Source organism: Apteryx mantelli, chromosome 19 (assembly GCF_036417845.1).
Source record: "Apteryx mantelli isolate bAptMan1 chromosome 19, bAptMan1.hap1, whole genome shotgun sequence".
Lineage (NCBI taxonomy): Eukaryota > Metazoa > Chordata > Aves > Apterygiformes > Apterygidae > Apteryx > Apteryx mantelli.
Genome location: NC_089996.1, coordinates 17,486,704 through 17,504,095, shown reverse-complemented (window position 1 = coordinate 17,504,095; position 17,392 = coordinate 17,486,704). Strand labels below are relative to the sequence as shown.

General features: G+C 69.6%; 3 protein-coding genes across 5 annotated transcripts; 2 read left to right on the top strand and 1 right to left on the bottom strand.

Moving 5' to 3' along the window:
* Nucleotides 1–46: 46 nt before the first annotated feature.
* ARL16 (ADP ribosylation factor like GTPase 16) lies at nt 47–1,883 on the top strand. The gene is made up of 5 exons (XM_067308266.1): nt 47–150; nt 535–592; nt 676–789; nt 1,114–1,229; nt 1,474–1,883. Exons 1-5 carry the CDS (start codon nt 71–73, stop codon nt 1,643–1,645), a joined length of 540 nt encoding a protein of 179 aa, XP_067164367.1. The 5' UTR covers nt 47–70; the 3' UTR covers nt 1,646–1,883.
* A 1,862-nt stretch (nt 1,884–3,745) lies between these two features.
* Nucleotides 3,746–13,082, bottom strand: TMC6 (transmembrane channel like 6). 3 transcript variants are annotated; one of them, XM_067308183.1, is made up of 21 exons: nt 12,964–13,082; nt 11,468–11,597; nt 11,002–11,126; nt 10,731–10,820; nt 10,502–10,660; nt 10,280–10,385; nt 10,105–10,201; nt 9,241–9,495; nt 8,798–8,979; nt 8,576–8,720; nt 8,103–8,258; nt 7,722–7,897; nt 7,542–7,623; nt 7,341–7,438; nt 7,105–7,200; nt 6,825–6,900; nt 6,396–6,529; nt 5,790–5,966; nt 5,534–5,612; nt 5,258–5,336; nt 3,746–4,879 (listed from the first exon to the last, which is right to left on the bottom strand). In XM_067308183.1, exons 2-20 carry the CDS (start codon nt 11,518–11,520, stop codon nt 5,265–5,267), a joined length of 2,358 nt encoding a protein of 785 aa, XP_067164284.1. In that variant the 5' UTR covers nt 11,521–11,597; nt 12,964–13,082; the 3' UTR covers nt 3,746–4,879; nt 5,258–5,264. The 3 variants fall into 3 exon arrangements, with proteins under 3 accessions (XP_067164284.1, XP_067164281.1, XP_067164282.1); XM_067308180.1 differs by lacking the exon at nt 12,964–13,082 and adding an exon at nt 12,667–12,733; XM_067308181.1 differs by lacking the exons at nt 8,103–8,258; nt 12,964–13,082 and adding an exon at nt 12,667–12,733.
* A 1,038-nt stretch (nt 13,083–14,120) lies between these two features.
* Nucleotides 14,121–17,081, top strand: SYNGR2 (synaptogyrin 2). Its single transcript, XM_067308643.1, has 4 exons — nt 14,121–14,240; nt 14,781–15,018; nt 15,370–15,509; nt 15,701–17,081. Exons 1-4 carry the CDS (start codon nt 14,121–14,123, stop codon nt 15,896–15,898), a joined length of 696 nt encoding a protein of 231 aa, XP_067164744.1. The 3' UTR covers nt 15,899–17,081.
* The last annotated feature ends 311 nt before the right edge of the window (nt 17,082–17,392 follow it).

Here is a 17,392-nt window from a genome sequence, read left to right as displayed (position 1 = left end):
GCGCGCTTCCGCTTCCGGCTTCCGGCTTCCGTCAGCGGGGCGGGCCTTCCGCCGCGGGCGGGGCGGGGGCATGGCGGGCGCGCGGCCCCAGTGCCTGCTGCTGGGGGCGTCGGGCGTCGGCAAGAGCCTGCTGGTGAAGCGGCTCCAGAATATCCCGGGGCGGCCGGGCCGGGGCGCCGGGATGGGGCGGGGCCGGGGGCCGGGGCGGTCGGGATCCAGAATTTGGGTGTCCGGGTGTGTCCGGGGTGCGGGGGCTGCAGGTGCCCGGGGGGGTGCGGGGTGCCCGGCGTGGTGCGGGGGCTGCAGGTGCCCGGAGGTGTCCGGGCTGCAGGTGCCCGGGGGGGTGCGCGGTGCCCGGGGTGCGGGGGCTGCGGGTGCCTAGGGGTGTCCGGGCTGTGGGGTCTCCCGGGTGCCCGGAGTTGTCCGGGCTGTGGGGTGCCCGGGGGGGTGCGCGGTGCCCGGGGTGTCCCACAGGTCCCGGCGCCGCGGGCGCGCTGCCGTGTGCCCTTCGGCTGGTCCTTGACTGCCTGCACAGCTGAGCTCCAAGGAGGGGGCCAAGGGCCTGGGCGAGCCCCCAGCCACGCTGCCGACGGTAGGCGGGTCAGCCGGCGGGGACGGGCCCGGAGCCGGCTGTCGGCAGGGAAGCAGCTGGCGCGGTGTCTCCTAACCCTGCAGGTGGGCACGAATCTGACGGACCTGCTGCTGCAGAGGAAGATCACGATCCGGGAGCTGGGGGGCTGCATGGGCCCCATCTGGCCCAGTTATTACGGAGACTGCAGTGCCGTCCTGGTGAGTGGCGTCCCCCGCGCCCGGGTTTGGAGCGTGGCCCTGTCACCGGGTGTGCGGCAGCAGCCCTGCACTGAGTCATGACCCCGCGGGAAGGACCCATCCAAGGAGGGAGTGAGGGTGCTGGGGAAGGATGGCCTCATGCCTGGGGGCTCCAGGCTGGGCCCTGCTTTGCTGCGGAGGTTCACACCCCTTGGTTTTGCCCTGTGTTGCGATTTCCTCCTCTCTGTGCTCAGATTTGGACTTGGCCTGGTGTGAGGGTCTTCCAGCCGCTGCAGCATCCTTAGCTACATCTCTCACAAACACTTTTTCCTTCTGTTTCTCCAGTTCATGATTGACGCTGCCAACCCCACCCAGGTCTCCTCGTCCTGCATTCAGCTGCTGTCCCTCCTCTCTGCAGAGCAGCTCGCCTCTGTGTCTGTGCTGATCCTCTTCAATAAGATGTAAGGAGAGGCATCTGCCTGGAAGATGCCAGGTGGGGGGCAGCCACAGGCAGAGCGTCGAGGGCCTGTCTGGCTCCTATGTCATTTCCAGACAGGTGACGCCCAAGGATGCTCTGGAGGGTGGCAGCCTTGCTTTGCTGTGCTCCCTTCAGGCCAGTTGGGCAGGAAAGGGGAATCATGAGCAGGGGGTTAACGCAGCCTCCCCTTTTTCCTCCCTCTCCCCTGCCCTCATTCCTGGCTGCAGTGATCTGCCCTGCTACATGTCGCTGGTGGAGATGAAGTCGCTGTTCCGCATGCAGGACATTGTCTCCTGTGCAACGCAGCCCATCACGGTGGTGGAGACCAGCGCCCGCGATGGCACCGGCCTGTCTGACGTCCTGCAGTGGCTTCAGGCCACCCTCAGAGATCCCAGCTGACCCCAAGCCATGCCCTTTCCCAGGTGTCTGGGCCAAGGAAGGGATTTGTGACAGCTCACACTTAGCCTGTCAGCCAGATGGGGCTCCAGGGACTGAAGGAGGTGGCTGAAACAGCTGCCTGCACGGAGCTGTGGGTAGGGCTGAGGGCAACGACGTGGGCTGATGATAGGAAGTAGCTCTTTGAGATGTCACAGTAAAACAAGGAAGCCTCAAGACTTCCTCCTTATCGTCCAGACTGGCAGTTGTCCTGTGACTGGGTGGAAAGCCCTGCCTTTCGTGGGAAGGAATGAGCAGGAATCTTGGAGGCCAGTCTCTCCTTGCCACAACAGCCCATCCCTAGCCCCCTCTGAGGCAGAGCTCTGCCTTCAAGCTCTCCTGCCTGGAGTGCTGCAGTGCTCCCGGGCTCCCCTCTGCGGGGTCAGGGGTCAGGTGGATCAGGTCAGGCCCTGCCCTGTTCTTGTTTCGGGGCTGGAGTGGACTGTCCATTTCACCTGTCTGCCCCAGATTCTGGAGTCCATCTGCAAGCAAAAGCACGGCTCTGTCCCGCAGGAGCTGGGGCACAGAAACACCAGCGCCGCCTGCCAGGCAGCTCCCTGGCATCCTGCACCCTGCAGCTGGTGTCTGGCAGCATCCGCAAACCCAGCACCGACTGGCCAGGGACCGTCCCAAGCGGGAACATCCCTCCTGCCCCCTGGAGAGGGGATGGCCCTCGCTCACCGGGTCACGGTTCAGGGGGCCCATCGGGGATTCAGAGCCTGATCCTGCAGCAGCTGCGTCCTGGTCCGCATGGGCTGCAGGAAAACAGCCAGCAAATCCCTGCTGTGCTGGGAGGGTGGGAAGCCAGGGTCACCCCTGTGCGAGAGGAGCCCTGCTGTGCTGCGGTGGCAGCCAGCTCCCACGTCCCGGGGCGGGGACACGCGGGACGGCTGCTTGCTGGGCAGTGCGGCGTTCCAGGGCTTGTCCACCTGCTTCAGCAGCCTGGGATAGGAGCAGCAACTGCCCTGGTGTGGCCCATGGCCCCCTCTGCCCGGCATGCGGAGCTGCTCCAGCCCCACACGGAGCGAGCGATGCCCCGGGGAGGCTGCCCGGGATCCCTCACCCTCCCGCTGCAGGAGAAGGTCTGGGGACGTTTCCTGCTCCCCCAGGGCCCGTCCCCTGCGGGCGCCACCTCGGCACAGCCTCGGCACCGCCACGGCACAACTGGAGCGAGTGCCAGCCCGTGTGGCAAGGGTGGGATTGCCAAGGCTGGGCGACCTCAAGCAGATGCACGGCCCTCACCGTGCCTGCGTGCCTTTCTCGCGGCACCTGCTGCTGTCCCCCAGGGCTCGCCGGGAAATTCCTGCGATGCAGATACAGACACTGCAAGTAACAGGACTTTCCTGGCAGAGGTGAAGAAGCCCTGAAGCTCGCCTTGCCTTCAGCTCTTGAGCCACCGAGCCCAAAGCCTGCAGTGTTTAACGAAGACGCCCAGTTCCTGGATTGCCGTCAGCACTTGTGCAATACCTGCAGGGTGCTGCCCACAGCCCGGCCTCGAAAACTACCAGGTTGGCATTGTCCATGGATCCTGGTGCGGGCCGTGGTGGGGCTGCCTGGGAGCAGCACCGCCTCGCGCCCACCCAAAGGCCCCTTTGGGGACACCTGCACCGTCGCCGGCCACCCAGCCAGAGATCCCTGCTCCCCGCGCACCGGCTCCGAGCAGCCGCGCCTGCTCCCGCCTGAGCGTGCTTCCCCTTCAGGGCACTTCCAGATGCAAAAGGAGCCCCCAGCCCCAGCACTCCAGCCCTCCCCTGCCCAAAGGATCCCTGGGAAGCGCAGGAGACCTTTACTGGAATCCGGTGCCTTTCACCCTCGGCTGGGGCCGGTGGCACCCGCAGGCAAGCGCCGGGACACAGGAGGGGGGAGCTGTGCTGGGGAGCAGCCGAGCTCCCACGGTCGCTTTCCTTTCTCGGTAAACGAACTCGGCCCCAAGCCATGGGGGGGGGGGGGCAGCCCCCCGCCCTGCCGTGCCCAGAGCTGGGAGTGCTGGCGCGGGGCCGGAGGGCTCCCGTGGCCTTTCCAGTGCCTGGGTGCTCTGATGGATTCACGTGCCTGAAGCAAGGGTGGGTTCAGCTCTGCTGTTTGTAACAAATCTTATCAGTTTGCACAAAATAATTTCTGAAGCTCTTCTTGTTCTGTCGCTGGCAAACACTGGCGAAACAGGAAGGCAGCGCTGATAACCGTCCCTGATAACCGGCCCCGGGGTGCTGGCAGCTTCCCGGCCCGGCTCGGCCCCGGCCCGGCTGCAGGAGCAGGAGCGCAGCCCCCCGCGCCGCTGCAGCCGCCTGCCTCGACGGGGCGCCCCGCGGTGCGCGCCAGCCCTGGGCCCTGCCCGCCCCGGGCACCCGGAGCTCTCCTGCAGAGGTGCATCTTTAATGGGCCGTGTCAGCCTGCAGCCAGGGAAACGGGTGCTGCCCCAAACAAAGCCATCCGGTTTTGCGGCAGCACTGCGAGTTTTCCCACCCCGTTCTGCCGGGAGTTTCGGCTTGCCTGGAGGGAGGGCCGGCACGGCCCCGCGGCGGGGAAGGCGTCTGCCAGCACCGAGGGCTCCTGCCCGGCCTCACCCAGTGCGAGGGCAGAGCTGGTGCCCCGGTGCCGCTGTGCCAGGCGGGGGGACAGAGCCGCGTCAACGCCTGGGACGTCCCCGCGCGGGGCTGCGCTGCTGCCGGGCAGTGCACGTACGCCACAAGCGCCCTCCCTTCGGACAGCAAACGTCCCGGCTCCTGAAGGCAGCCCAGAGGCCGTCCCAGCTGGACGGGGAGGTTACAGCTCTGCTGGCAGAGTGAGGGCTGTCCGTGCGAGCCAGCTGCGCGCAGGGCTGCGCCCCAGCACCGACACAGCTGGGCCCAGCTGCGCTGGCTGCGCCGGGCTCCGTCCGCGCTGGGCTCCATCCGTGGCGTGTGGTGCGAGCTGCCTCCTCCCTGCGCCGCAGCAGCTCCACGGAGGTGGAAACGGTGCCTGCGTGTGCTGGAGGGGGCTCCTGGCTGCTGCAGCCGGCGGAGGGGATGCTCCCCCGCATCCCGCGGCCCTGGTGCGCCTGGTGCTGTGCTGCAGTCCAGGGGGACCGGATCCGGTCCCTGGCTGTGAGCAGAGTCCTGTTCCAACACTCCTTCCTGGGGACTCTGGTGTTAAGAGCGCAGATACGGCCCCTGTGAGTCCCCAGGGGTCTCTCGCCGGGGCGGAGATCGCAGCCCCAATCTGGAAGCAGAGATGAGGCTCTTTACCTGTCCCTGTCGCCCTCCTCCCAGTCCCGCTGGTGCCTGTTCCCATCCGCCCCATCCCTGTCCCCATGCTGGCTCTGCTGGCAGCGGCACTGGGGAAGTGCGTCCCTGGGGCTGGGGCGGCCTGGAGCAGGGCTTGCCCCCGCGCGTGGCCCTGCGTCCCCGGAGCTGCCGCCCCAGCCCTGCGAGCGGAGCGAGGGGAAGCGCTGCCTCGGCCCCGGCTTCCCCTGGAACGAGCCCCTGCCGCAGCCTCAGCCGCGCCGGCCCGCACAGTGCCCCGGCTCCTGGCTGCCCTGGGGCGAACCCCAGGCGCTCTCCTGAGCTCCGAGCCCCCGGGAGCTCCCCAGTGCCTCACCCGGGGCTCAGCTGCGTCTCTCTCTCTGCTCGTAAACGGAGTGAAGCTTCTGAATGAGAAATATCTTGTCTTCTCCCTCCTGCAACGGCGGAGACCTTGCGGTGAGCAGGCGCGGGGGACGCGCTCCTGCAGCTTTCAAGCGGCAGCGCTGGCAGACGGGGCTTGAGCCCGAACCCAGCCGTGCCCGGGGCTCCCGAGCCGAGGTGCGGAGCAGCAGGGAGCCGTGGGGACACGGGGCTCGAGCCGCGCATGGGGCGGCACACAGAGCTCACTCACGTTGGCGATCTGCTCCTTCAGCAGGTGGATGATCCTCCGCTGGCCCTTCACCACCTGGATGTTGAAGTAGATCACGGCTCTGCAACGACAGGCACGAGCGGGACGGTGGCCCCGGGGCCGGGGGATGCTGCGCTCCTGGCCCCAGACCGGGGTGACAACCCAGCTCCAGCCCCCTGCTCAGGGCTGGGGCACTGACAGTGGGACCCCCCCCAAAATGTGGGCCCAGGTTTCAGCCTTCGCTCCGGTCCCTACTCACAGCAGGACCCCAGACACGAAGAAGAGGAAGAAGGTGTTCTCCAGCAGGTACTGGTGGACCCAGGTGAACCAGGTGATGTTCGGGTTGGACTTCTCCAGCAAGCGCACCCAGGTCTTCCCTGATTCATAGATGGTTTCCATCCCCTGGAAGGGACCACAGGTTTCCGATGGCTTCACCCTGAGCGGACAGAGCGCAGGAATCAGCAGGCGCCATTCTGCATGGGGAACTGTCGGGCTCTGCGCATCCCACGCAGCCACTGTCCCTAACGCAGGGCACGGCTCTGACCCACGTTTCCAGGCCTCCACGGTCCAAGCCCAGCTCTGCTCCAGGCCAGTCCCCAGCAGCTGGACCAAGGGGTCCTCACCCCCGTGCCCTGCAGTCGGGAACATCTGGAAGCGGCTCAACAGCTGGGAGAAGCAGGCACAGCCCAACTGCTGCTGTGCCTTGTGCAATGGCCAGCGTTTCGCCGTCAGGGAGAGCGTTTCGTGGCCCGGTGCCGGGCGCGACGTGCTCCAGAAGAGGCACTGCGTCCCCATGTCCCCTCTCCCTGCGCCCAGCTGCCCTAGGCAGCTCTGTGCTGCTGGGCCGGGCCCCAGCGGTACTCACGACCAGATGGTGTAGGAGAGGAAGATGGCTGCGCCCAGGAAGGAGGGGAAGCACAGCAGGGTGATGAAGACGGTGCTCATACGAGACGCTTGCCAGGGCTTGCTGGGGGACTGGCAGTTTTGCATCAGGCTGGTCTGCAGACCAGGAGCAGAGTGTCGCGTGCTGCCGTCACCCAGGAAGCGACCCCAGGCGTGGGGCAGGACGGCTGCCCCTCACGCCCCCTCCCACCCCCTCTAGAAGGAGCTGAGCCAGCTCAGGGCTGCCCTTTCCCCAGCAGCACCTCTTCCCCCTGCGCGGATGGAGCTGCTGGCTGCATGGCGCAGTGTTTCTACGGCACGCTGTGCCAGGGCGCAGCGCGGCCGTGGGGCTGCTGCCGCCGGGAGCAGCCGGGAGCTGCGGGGAGCAGCCGGGAGCCGCGGGGCAGCGCACCTTTTTGATGTAGAAGAGCAGCAGCAGCTTCACAATCTGCACAGCCGGCAGGAGCGGCGAAAAGAGGACGCCCAGCCTGGGAGAGAGGGAGGAAGATGCGTCTGCCCTGGGCCCTGAGCGAAGGGTGGCCAACGCGCTGGGGCGGCAGCACCATGTCCCCACGGTCCTGCTCAGTGCCGCGCATGTCTGCAGCAGCCCCTTGGCCAGTGCTGGGCGCGCAGAGCACCACGAGGCGTTTGCCAGTGGAGGAGCGAGCTGCCCTGGGCTGCAGCCATCTCACCAGGTCAGGGTCTGCCCGTAGATCAGCTCCAGCACGTTGCGGGCAATGTCAAACTCGGGCCTCTGCTTCCTTTTCAGCCTCTTCTCCAAGACCAGCCTGGGAAAGGCAGAGGAGCTCTGCTCCGGCGGGGCCGCCGGGGAGGACGACGCACCGGGGCAGAGCCGTCCCCGCTGGGGAGACCTGGGGACCGTGCCGTGCCGGGGGGCCGTGCCGGGGCCCCTCCTGGGGCACGTTACCTCCAGACCAGCTCCCCGAAGATGGTGTCCAGCAGCGTGAATATGAAGTCCATCACCACGAAGCGGTACAGGTCCTGCCCCACGCAGGTCTCCCAGCACTGCGGGGGCAAGCAGAGGCGCTGGAGGCGGATGCCGAGGGCTCCCGCTGCCGCGCGGAGCCAGGTGCCCAGTGCCCCGCGCCTCCCGCCGGTCCGCACTGACCGCCTCCGACGAGCAGACGACTTTGCGGCTGAGCCACTGGTAGCAGAGCAGCCCCAGGACCACCATCTTCAGCACGAGGTTCCTGGGGAGCGGAGCAGAGCGGAGCGGGAGCCGCGGGGCTGGAGCGGCCCCGCGCCCCGGGCAGGCTGCGCAGCCCCCGGCCCCTCCACGCCAGCCTACCTGCAGATCGCCACATAGACCTCCAGCACCGGGGAATCCCACTTTTCCCACGTCGCCAGCAAGTTGTAGAGGTGGGGCATCGCCGCGTTGATGAGCGACACCACGAGGGGCAGGACCAGCAGCACGGCCTCCTGCTGCCGCTCGCCGCTCGCCCGGCTCCCGGCGTCCTGCTGCACCTGGGGAGCGGGCACCAGGGTGAGCGCAAGTCTCCCCTGGGCTCCCGGTGCCAGGGAAGAGGCTCTGCCCCCCGTGCCCAGCAGCTGCGAATAACGTTGGAGCGGAGGTGCAAGGGGCTGCCGGAGGGATTTCCCTGCTCCCTCCCTCCCAGGCAACGCCAGGGGACGCCCGGGCAGGACAGCCGGGGCGAGGGCCCGCGCTCACCGCGTGCATGTGCTCCGAGAAGTAGTGTACGGCCACCACGCAGCCCAGCACGGTGCCCAGGGAGAGGCCCCAGGCCAGGAGGCGAACGGCGACGTGCTCCAGCTGCCGGCAGGGGCTCCGGGGGCGGGAGCGCGACTGCCGCTCTGCCAGCAGCTCCTGCGAGACACCGGCGTCAGCAGTGCTGCCTGGCAGCCTGGGGTGCTGGGAAGAGGCTCCCGGGCAGCGCATCCAGAGCAGGGATTCATCCCGCTGCACTGAGGTGGGACCGGGGGCTGAAGGGCAAAGCTGTAGTGTGGGGCTGGGGCCGGGGCTGGGGCTGGGGCTGGGGTCGGGGCGCATTCGCGGCTGCAAGCGTCCCCGGTGCGGCGCGCGGGCGCGGGATGCTGAGCCCGGGGGCTGCAGAGGCGCCCGCGGATGCCTTCGCCCCCCCGCCGCAACCCGAACTGCAGCCCCGCGCCTGCCCCGCGCCTCACCTTCAGCTGGGTGCGGATGTTCTCAGACTGCAGCTTCACCCAGCGCTTCCGGACCACCTTGAAGTCCCAGGCACAGAAGACCTTGATGGCCAGGTCCCCCACGGGGCCGCCCACGCGGTAGCTCTCCCCGAAGGAGCGGGACATGCTGTGGCAACGGGGACGGTGTCAGGGCATGGGGCCAGGCGGCGAGGGGGACGGCGGGCGGCAGCGCTGCCGACTCACCTGTACACCAGCAGGATGCAGGTGAGGAAGAAGGAGACGCCGACGGTGAACACGTAGGCCAGCGGCATGTTGTAGGGCAGCGGGGGGGCCGCGGCGCTGCAGTTGGGGCGGGCGGCACAGGGCTCGTTGAGGGTGACGTTGCTGTAGTAGCCGTAGTACAGCAGCGAGCAGGTGAAGTAGCCCTGAGGGAAAGCGCAGGCTGGGACGGCTGCACCGTCCCGCGGGAAAGCACAGGCTGGGGAGCCGTCCCACGGGAAAGCGCAGGCTGGGGCCGGCCGGGACGGCTGCACTGGCCCGCAGGGGTGAAGCCAGGACCCCGTGGTGCCCCTGGCACCTTGGTGGAGCGGGCAGGACCCAGGGCATCGCCGCCAGCCCAGTGAACCCGCATCTGGCCCGGGGCAGGTCGTGGGCAGTGCAGGCACCGGTGTGCCGGCGGGGCTTACCGCTCCGGTGAGGAGCTCGAGGCCGGTGAAGGGCTGGTGGCTGGCCGGGGCGGGCGGATAGGCGGCCTGCAGGGCCACCACGAAGACCAGGAGGAGGAGGAACAAGAAGACGTTGAAGCCGAGGAGCGTCTTGAGGAAGAGGAAGTAGGAGAGGACGCTGGAGCCGAAGCGGCTGCCGATCTGCTTCAGGGCATGATGCCAGGGCTGCACGGCGGGGAGCAGGGAGAGCAGCCCGTACCACAGGCCCCGGCAGCCCTGCGGGGAGAGAGCTGGGGAGAACACGCCGGGGCAGCGGGCGCCCGCGTCCCCCCATCGCCTGCCCCGTCCCGCGTCCCCCCATCGCCTGCCCCGTCCCGCGTCCCTCCATCGCCTGCCCCATCCCGCGTCCCCCCATTGCCTGCCCCGTCTCGCATCCCCCCATCACCTGCCCCGTCCTGCATCCCCCCATCACCTGCCCCGTCCTGCATCCCCCCATCACCTGCCCCGTCCTGCATCCCCCCATCGCCTGCCCCGTCCCGCGTCCCCCCATCGCCTGCCCCGTCTCGCATCCCCCCATCACCTGCCCCGTCCCGCGTCCCTCCATCGCCTGCCCCGTCCCGCGTCCCTCCATCGCCTGCCCCATCCCGCGTCCCCCCATCGCCTGCCCCATCCTGCATCCCCCCATCACCTGCCCCGTCTCGCATCCCCCCATCACCTGCCCCGTCCTGCATCCCCCCATTGCCTGCCCCATCCCGTGTCCCCCCATCGCCTGCCCCGTCCCGCGTCCCTCCATCGCCTGCCCTGTCCTACAGTGCCCCTGCCACCCCCTGCTCCAGCCCTGCCTGGCAGCCAGCGGCCCTGGCGTGGCCCTGCGCACTGACTTACGAGGATGATGTGGTATTTGGAGCGGCCACAGGGCGAGAAGGGGGCCCCGCGCTGGGTGTCTTCCCTCGGGGAGCCCCTCTGCCCGCTCAGCTCCTGCCTGCCGGCAGAGACAGGCATCAGGGGGCGGCTCGGGGTGGCGGGGCCGGCTCTGGGCCGGCGCGCGGAGGGGACCCACCTGAGGGTGCGTTTCTCCGCCAGGCTGAGGGGCACCGAGAGCAGCATGTGGCTGCGCTGGCCGGGCGAGAGGCTCAGCAGCTCCTTCACCAGCAGGCTCCGCTTCTCTGGGGGCACAGGGTGGGCTGGAGCTGGCCGGGAGGCGCCGGGCCCTTCCCGAGCGAGCCCTGGCGTGGAGTGGGGCCGCTGCCCGCACCGCGCGCCCCGGCCCCGCGGCTCTCACCTTCCAGCGTGGCCACGGCGGGGTCGGTGTCCAGGTGGTGCTGCCGCAGGCTGGGCCGCGCCGCGCGGCTGAGCTGCTGCAGGGGCGGGCGGCTGCTGCGGCGCCGCAGCCGGGCCGTGCGGTTGCAGTACTGGGAGATGATGGCCCCGCGGCTGCGCCCTGCGGTGGGAGCGCGGGCTCAGCGGCGGCCCCCCTCCCGGCCCGGGCACAGCGGCGGGGCTGCACTCACCGATGGTGCGGCTGGGCATGCTGGCGAGGATCCGCAGGGTGGCCGAGGAGTACCCGGCGTGCTCGTCACCCTGCTGGGGCTCCGGGGACTCTGGGGAGAGGGGGCAGGACGCGGAGCGGTGAGAGCTGGTGCGCTCCTCCGCGGCCCCGGCGGCTGCTCTGCCCCGCCGGCACCGCCAAGCTGCCAGCAGGCTCCTGCGAACACCTTGGCTGTGGCCGAGGACGACTCGGCTGCAGCCAGCTGCAGCCACGGCCGCGACAGCAGCGTTTACCTCTGTCCCTCGCCGGCATCTCCAGCTCCGCGCCCGCTGCCGCCTCCACCAGGCTGCTCTGCTCCTGGATGAGCTGGCGGAAGGAGGTGTGCATGGCTCCTTCATTGCATGGGCTCGGCTCCTGCCTGCGGGGACATGGACCCGGGTACCAGCCTGCCTGGCTCAGCACGGTGGCCCCAGCGAGGCTGAGCTCCTGCAGCCTCCGTGCCCACCCTTGGTCCGGAGTCTGGGGATGGAGCTGTGCAAAAGCCCCAGAGTCCGGCCCAGAGCCAGGCTGCGCTGCCCTGCGACATGGGCGCCTGGTGCCTAACGTGCCGGAGCGCTGCAGCACGAGCCTGGGCCGTGCCTGCGCTGCGGGGGGACAGTGCACGGCCTCCGACCGGGCTGCAAGGCTGCCTGGGCCGGGAGCGTGCACAGGCAGGGCTCAGAGCGCGGGGAGCGGGAGGGCAAAGCCGGCCGCACTTACCCATCGCTCTCGGTGTCCTCTGAGATGTGGAGGGCGACAGGCGGCTGGGCCATCCTGCGGGCTCTGCGCAGCTGCCGGGGGCCCGGGGCCAAGCACGTCCGCGCCGCCGCGTTTCCTCCCACACGCCACCCTGCGCGGCAGAGCAGACGGCCTGTGAGTCCGGCCCCGCGCCAAGCGCTGCCGGCACTCGCCGGCACCCTGACTCCCACGGCCCGCCGGGCACGCGGGGCCCTGTCTGCCCTTGGGGTGGGGACAGAGCCGGAGCCAGAGCTGGCGCCTGGCCGGGCACCCAGAGGAGCCAGGCAGGCGGGAGCACGGGGGTCCCCCAGAGCCCGGCCTGGAAGGCGTCTGAGCGTCACGGCCCCCGGCACAGAGGAGCAGAGTGGAGACGCCGACTCGGCGCGGAGGGCAGGAAGGAAGGGAGGAGGGACGAAGGCGGGTGCAGCGCAGCGCAGGCTTTGCAAGGGAAATCTTGCGAGCGCGGTGGGGGGATGCACCCCGCCGCCCGCCACGTCCGCATGGGGCCCAGGCCTCGGGCTTTGCAAAGAACCGAGGAGGGTGGCTGCGCGCCGCAGCTCCCTGCCCGGGCGGCTGCAGGCAGCAGCCCACGTGCCTGCCCGAGGCGCCAGGGAGCCCCGGCTCTGCCCCGCTTTGCAGGTGACACACAAACAGAAACCGCTCCGCTCCGTGGTGTGGGCGCTGGACCGGAGCTGCCGTCCTCTCCCGGTCCCGGACACCGGCCTGCTGCTCCTGGGGGCCGTCGAGGGCAGCCACGACCCAGCCCAGGCGCTGCCGCCACCAGCTCCGCTCCGCTCCGGGCCCGGCCGTCCCGGGGCAGGAAGGGGTTAAGCGCGGGGAGCCCGGCCCGGCCCGACGGGAACCCGCACCCCGATCGCGGGGGCCTCGGCCCGGGCCCCCCCCGCCCCACGGCGGGTCACGCGGCTCGGCAGCGCCCCCGCCCCGCGCTACCGGGAGCGGCGGAGGCGCGTCCGGGACCCGCAGCCGCCGTTCGGTACCGGGGGCGGCGGAGACATCGGCGGCCCCACAGCTGTCGGCCGCGACGCCCGCCCGTGCGGCGGCGGGGGGGAGCGGGGGCAGCGCGGCCCCGTCGCGGCCCCCCCCGCCCCGGGCGCTGGGAAAAGCCCCGCGCAGCGTCCGCGTGTCCCGCCCGGCCCCGCCGCCCGGGGCGCCCCGCTCACCGGCTCCGCCGCGCCGCGCCGCCGGCCGGGGCCTCACCCGCGGCACAAGGCACGTCGGGAGCGGCGGCGGCGGGCGTTCGCCGGCGATCCCCGCCCCTCCCCGCCGGGCCGGGCCGGGCCGCGGTGCGGGGGGGTCGGCAGCCCCGACGGGCGCCCGCCCCACGGCCCCGCCGGAGCGGCCGGGGCGATGCAGGCGCGGGACCCCGCGGCCTGGCCGGCAGGAAGGGAAGGAAAGGGAAGGGAAGGGAAGGGAAGGGAAGGGTAGGAAGGCGCCCGTCGTGCGCGAGCTGCCGTCACCCGCGTCGCTCTCCGCCGGGCCCGGGAGACCGCCGGCTCCTCCGCCGGCCCCTCGGGCCTCCTCTGCTGCGCCAGCGGGGCCCCCGCGCCCCGACCGCCCGGGTCGGGGTGCCCAGGGCCCCGCAGCCGCTGCCTCGGCGCGTCACCGCTCGCGGCTGCCGCTGCCGGTTGGGAGGAAGCCGTTCCCCTGAGCGCGCAGTGCTGCGGGCCGGTATGTCCCCGCGTGCAGAGCGAGTGCACGGCAGACCCCAGCGCCCCGCGGGGCCTGCACCCCGTGTGGCCTGCACCCTGCATGGTCTGCACGCCGCGTGGCCTGCACCCTGCGTGGCCTGCACCCTGCATGGCCTGTACCCTGCACAGTCTGCACCCTGCACTACCTGCACCCCGTGTGGCCTGCACCCTGCATGGTCTGCACTCCGCATGGCCTGCACACCTTGTGGCCTGCACCCTGCACTACCTGCACCCTACATGGTCTGCAACCACATGGCCTGCACCCTGCACTACCCACACCCTGCACGGTCTGCACACTGCATTGCCTGCACTCTGCATGGCCTGCGCCCCGCATTGCCTGCAACCACATGGCCTGCACCTGCAAGGTCTGATTTGCCTGCACCTTGCAGGGCCATGTGGGGTGCAGGCCACAGGGCGCTGTCGGCAGTGCGGCTCTGGGGCAGCCTGTGGGCGCAGAGCCTGGCGTGGGGGGGTGCTCCCGTGGGTGGGGTGCTCTCCCGTGGGGGGGTTCTCCCGTGGGGGGGTCTCTCCCGTGGGGCCGCTCAGCAGGCTTCCGCAGAGCGGTGCAGGGCCGGGCGCAGCCCAGCCGGGCTGAGGGCTGCGGCTTCTTGCCGGGGGCGGCACCGAGGCCCGGGGAGGGGGGCCCGGCGGGGGTCCCGCACCGGGCAGACGGGGGGGGGGGCTGCGGGCGCTGCCGCTCTCCCCGTCCCACCTGCCCTCGCCGTCGGCGCCCGCCAGCGCGGGGCCGTGGGGCCGGGGCGGGAGGCGGCGGGGCCGGTGCGGGGCGGGGGGAGGCGGCGGGGCCGGTGCGGGGCGGGGCCCGGTGCGGCGGCGGCGCCGCCCTCGCGGCCGGGGCGGGCGGGGCCGCGTCTGGGCGCGCAGCAGCGGGGCAGCGCGGCGGCGGCGGCGGCGGCACCGGCAGCACCATGGAGGGCGGCGGCGGCGGCGGCGGCGGCGGCGCGTACGGGGCGGCCAAGGCCGGCGGCGCCTTCGACCTGGGGCGCTTCGTGCAGCAGCCGCAGGTCCTGGCGCGGATCGCCAGCGCGGTGAGTCGCGCCGCGGGCCGGGGCCGAGGCTGAGGCTGAGGCCTGCTCGGCGGCGGCGGCGCGGGCCGGGCCGGGCCCGGCGCGGCGGCGGGGCTGAGGGGGGCCGAGCCGGGCCGTGCGCCCCGGGGCCCTGCCCGGGCCTAGCCCCGCTCCCCCGGCGCCGTGTCCGTCCCCCCGGGGCCGTCTGTCCCCCCGGAGCCGTGCTCCCCCCTCGGTGCCTCCTTCCCCCGGTGCCGTGTTTCCCCCCCAGTGCCCCGTGTCCCCCCCGCCGGGGCCGTGTTCCCCCCCCGGTGTCCCATGTCCCCCCCCCGGTTCGCCTCCCCCCCCCCAGTGCCCCGTATCCCCCCCCCCACTTCCCCCCCCCCCGGCCGTGTCCCCCCCCCCCGGCGCTGGGCTCCGGCGCAGGGCGGCTGCAGCCCGCGGCTGCCGCCTGGTCACGGGGCTCCCGGCTGGGCTCCACCTGGGCCTGCGGCAGCCCCGGAAAGGGGCCCGCGGCTGCAGTGCCGCCCCGCCGCGACGCCCCGTCCCGGGCCCCCGCAGGTCTTCTCCCTCATCGTGTTCTGCTGCCTCATCGGGGAGGGCTACACCAACACGTCCGCCTCGCCTGAGCTCTTCTGCATCTTCAACCGCAACGAGGACGCCTGCCGCTACGGCATCGGCATCGGCGTCCTCGCCTTCCTGGCCTGCCTCTTCTTCTTCATGGTGGACGTCTACTTCCCCCAGATCAGCAACGCCACCGACCGCAAGTACCTGGTCCTGGCGGACCTCGGCTTCTCAGGTACTGCAGCAGGTGGCCCCGGGGCAGGGCTGGGCCGGGCCGGCGCGCAGACTCTGCCGGCCTGGCAGACAATGGCTGCCCTGTCCCGCTCCCTGGGTGACGTGGCCGCGGTGCCTGGTGAAGGGAGCTGCTGCGATCTCCTGGCACGGCGCCCGCGAGCCACGTGCTGCTGGGCACCGAGCAACGTCCTGCCTGGTGAGAGTCGTCCCAGTGGCCGTGGGAGGCTGATGTGAGCAGGAGCCGGCCTGCTGGGCTGCGCCGGCGATGCTGGGCCGTCCTGTGACGGGTGGGGGACCTGCCTGGGGCCAGCAACAAGCGGACCCTGCCCCTCACGTGTGCTTCCTCCCCCAGGGCTCTGGACGTTCCTGTGGTTCATTGGCTTCTGTTTCTTGACCAACCAGTGGGCCGGGACACTGGCCACGGATGTGCATGTTGGGGCTGACTCTGCCCGAGCTGCCATCACCTTCAGCTTCTTCTCCATCTTCTCGTGGGTGAGCTGTGCTCCTGTGGAGTATGGGCGCTTGGCCCTGCCCTGCTCGGGAGGGGATGTGTAAGGGCTCTGCAGGCCTTACAGCCCGGGACAGGCCCTGTCACTGTGACTGCGTGTGGCCCCAGTGTCCTGGGGGCTGGTGGTGGCCTCTGCCTTGGTGCCTAGTGCTGATGGCCCCTCTCCTTTCTGTAGGGCCTCCTGATCGCCTTTGCTTACAAGAGGTACAAGATGGGGGTAGAGGACTTTGCTCACAACTACGTTGACCCCACCCCAGAGGTCTCAACTCCCTACTCCAGTTACCCAAATGTGAGCCACGACAGCTATCAGCAGCCACCCTTCACCCATACTGCGGACACCTCGGAGGGTTACCAGCCACCGCCAGTGTACTGAGCCCCGTGCCAGGCAGTCCAGCAGGGACAGCTGTACAAGTGCAATTTTCTTTCACGGGGTGGGAAGGGAGGGACCTGTAACTTGAATGGGGAAGGTGGGGGGCAGGAGGGTGGTGGCTGCTTTGTGTGAAGGCCACTAGGCTTTGGTGCTGGCGTATAGGAGAGGCTGCCTGGTCCTTGTGGAGCTGTAAGCTTTCCAGCTGGGAATGGGAGTGTAATGTGTAGTGGTGATATGTGAGAGCTGAGTGCAGACCTGCTGCATGCGGCGAACTCTCCCTGGGAGGATACCGTGCGCAGACTCCCATGCTGCTCTGCCTTCCTTCCTGGCCCCGGAGAGGCTGAGCTCCTTTCCTTTCTGTTGTGCCTCTGGGGAAGCAGTTGTGGGAGGAAGCAGTGGTGTGTGGTTTTCAGCTCTCCCAGGCCCAGCCCCTGGTTCTGGCTTTGACTGTGCTATTGTGACTGCTGCCCTGACCTGTCCTAACACTGTTGCCTTTGCCAGCCCTGCTGGCTTTGATTCCCTAAAGTGCCACCTTTCACTTCTTCAGTGTCTTAATCCCCAGCACAGCTGGACAGTGCAGTCCAGCTCCTGCCTGCCTTTGAGCTCTTGTGCCTTCCTCCTTTCCCTCAGCTGCTGCTGGGTGAGCTTGATGCCAAAGCCTTGTGTATATAAACTTCTTTGTGCCATGCCTCCCCCCAAAGCCTGCACTAGGACTGCTGGTGCTCACATGAAAGGGTTTGGGATCTCTGGAAGCAGCGAGCTCTGGGCTCTCTTACAGCAGGGCCATGGCCCCGGTCTTGTCCGCAGCTCCAGCTGCTGAGGAAGGTCCTCGTGGAGCACCTCCACTGCTGCCTCAGTCTGCAGCAGTGCCTCCTTCCTCACTTGCCTTCCACTAGACATGGTGTGTCCAGAGAAGCCAGGCTGTAGTCCCGTGCACTGCATGCTGCTCTGTGAGCCAAGCTCTGCTCAGCAGCTCATTCTCTCCACAGGCTTTGAGAGCTTTGAGTTGTGCCTCTCTGCATTTGGGCTCTGCAGCCTGGCTTGTCTCAGGTTGTATTTTTCTGCTGCACCTGTTCTGCAGCTGCTCCTGGCAGCAATGTGAGGTATGTGAACTGTAGCTGCTGGGGCTGACATTCAAGTATTCCTTTGTTTGTCACTGTAGAGATGGAATAAACTTTTTCACTTAGCCACCATGGACCTTTCTTCACTGAGGAAGCAAAGCTGGGTTCCTCTCCTCTCTCCCCCCCCCCCCCGAGCGATGGGGCAGGAGTTTCCAGGAAGGGAAGCTGTGCAGAGCACTGCTCTGATCAGCTCTGCTGCTCCACAAACAGCACACTCATGCTAGTGCCTATTTTTAGCAAGTGTTCCCTACTGCTCCTTATGGATACTGTTTAGTAAAGGACTTGCGTAGCCAGCTCACAAACAACACCCATGTGACCAGCCTTCTAGCACATGCTGCTGCTTGTATGAAAGATTGGCCTGCGCTGTTTGCACAGC

Bases quoted from the DNA above. Each gene is read 5' to 3' on its own strand.
- ARL16 (XM_067308266.1), top strand. From the start codon at position 71: ATGGCGGGCGCGCGGCCCCAGTGCCTGCTGCTGGGGGCGTCGGGCGTC. The intron at 151-534 runs TATCCCGGGGCG...ACTGCCTGCACA, and splicing joins CTGGTGAAGCGGCTCCAGAA to GCTGAGCTCCAAGGAGGGGG. The intron at 593-675 runs GTAGGCGGGTCA...CTAACCCTGCAG, and splicing joins CCCCAGCCACGCTGCCGACG to GTGGGCACGAATCTGACGGA.
- TMC6 (XM_067308183.1), bottom strand. From the start codon at position 11,520: ATGGCCCAGCCGCCTGTCGCCCTCCACATCTCAGAGGACACCGAGAGC. The intron at 8,721-8,797 runs GTGAGTCGGCAG...CCGTTGCCACAG, and splicing joins TGCATCCTGCTGGTGTACAG to CATGTCCCGCTCCTTCGGGG. The intron at 7,898-8,102 runs GTGAGCGCGGGC...CCCGCTCCCCAG, and splicing joins TCTCGGAGCACATGCACGCG to GTGCAGCAGGACGCCGGGAG.
- SYNGR2 (XM_067308643.1), top strand. From the start codon at position 14,121: ATGGAGGGCGGCGGCGGCGGCGGCGGCGGCGGCGCGTACGGGGCGGCC. The intron at 14,241-14,780 runs GTGAGTCGCGCC...GGGCCCCCGCAG, and splicing joins TGGCGCGGATCGCCAGCGCG to GTCTTCTCCCTCATCGTGTT. The intron at 15,019-15,369 runs GTACTGCAGCAG...TTCCTCCCCCAG, and splicing joins GGCGGACCTCGGCTTCTCAG to GGCTCTGGACGTTCCTGTGG.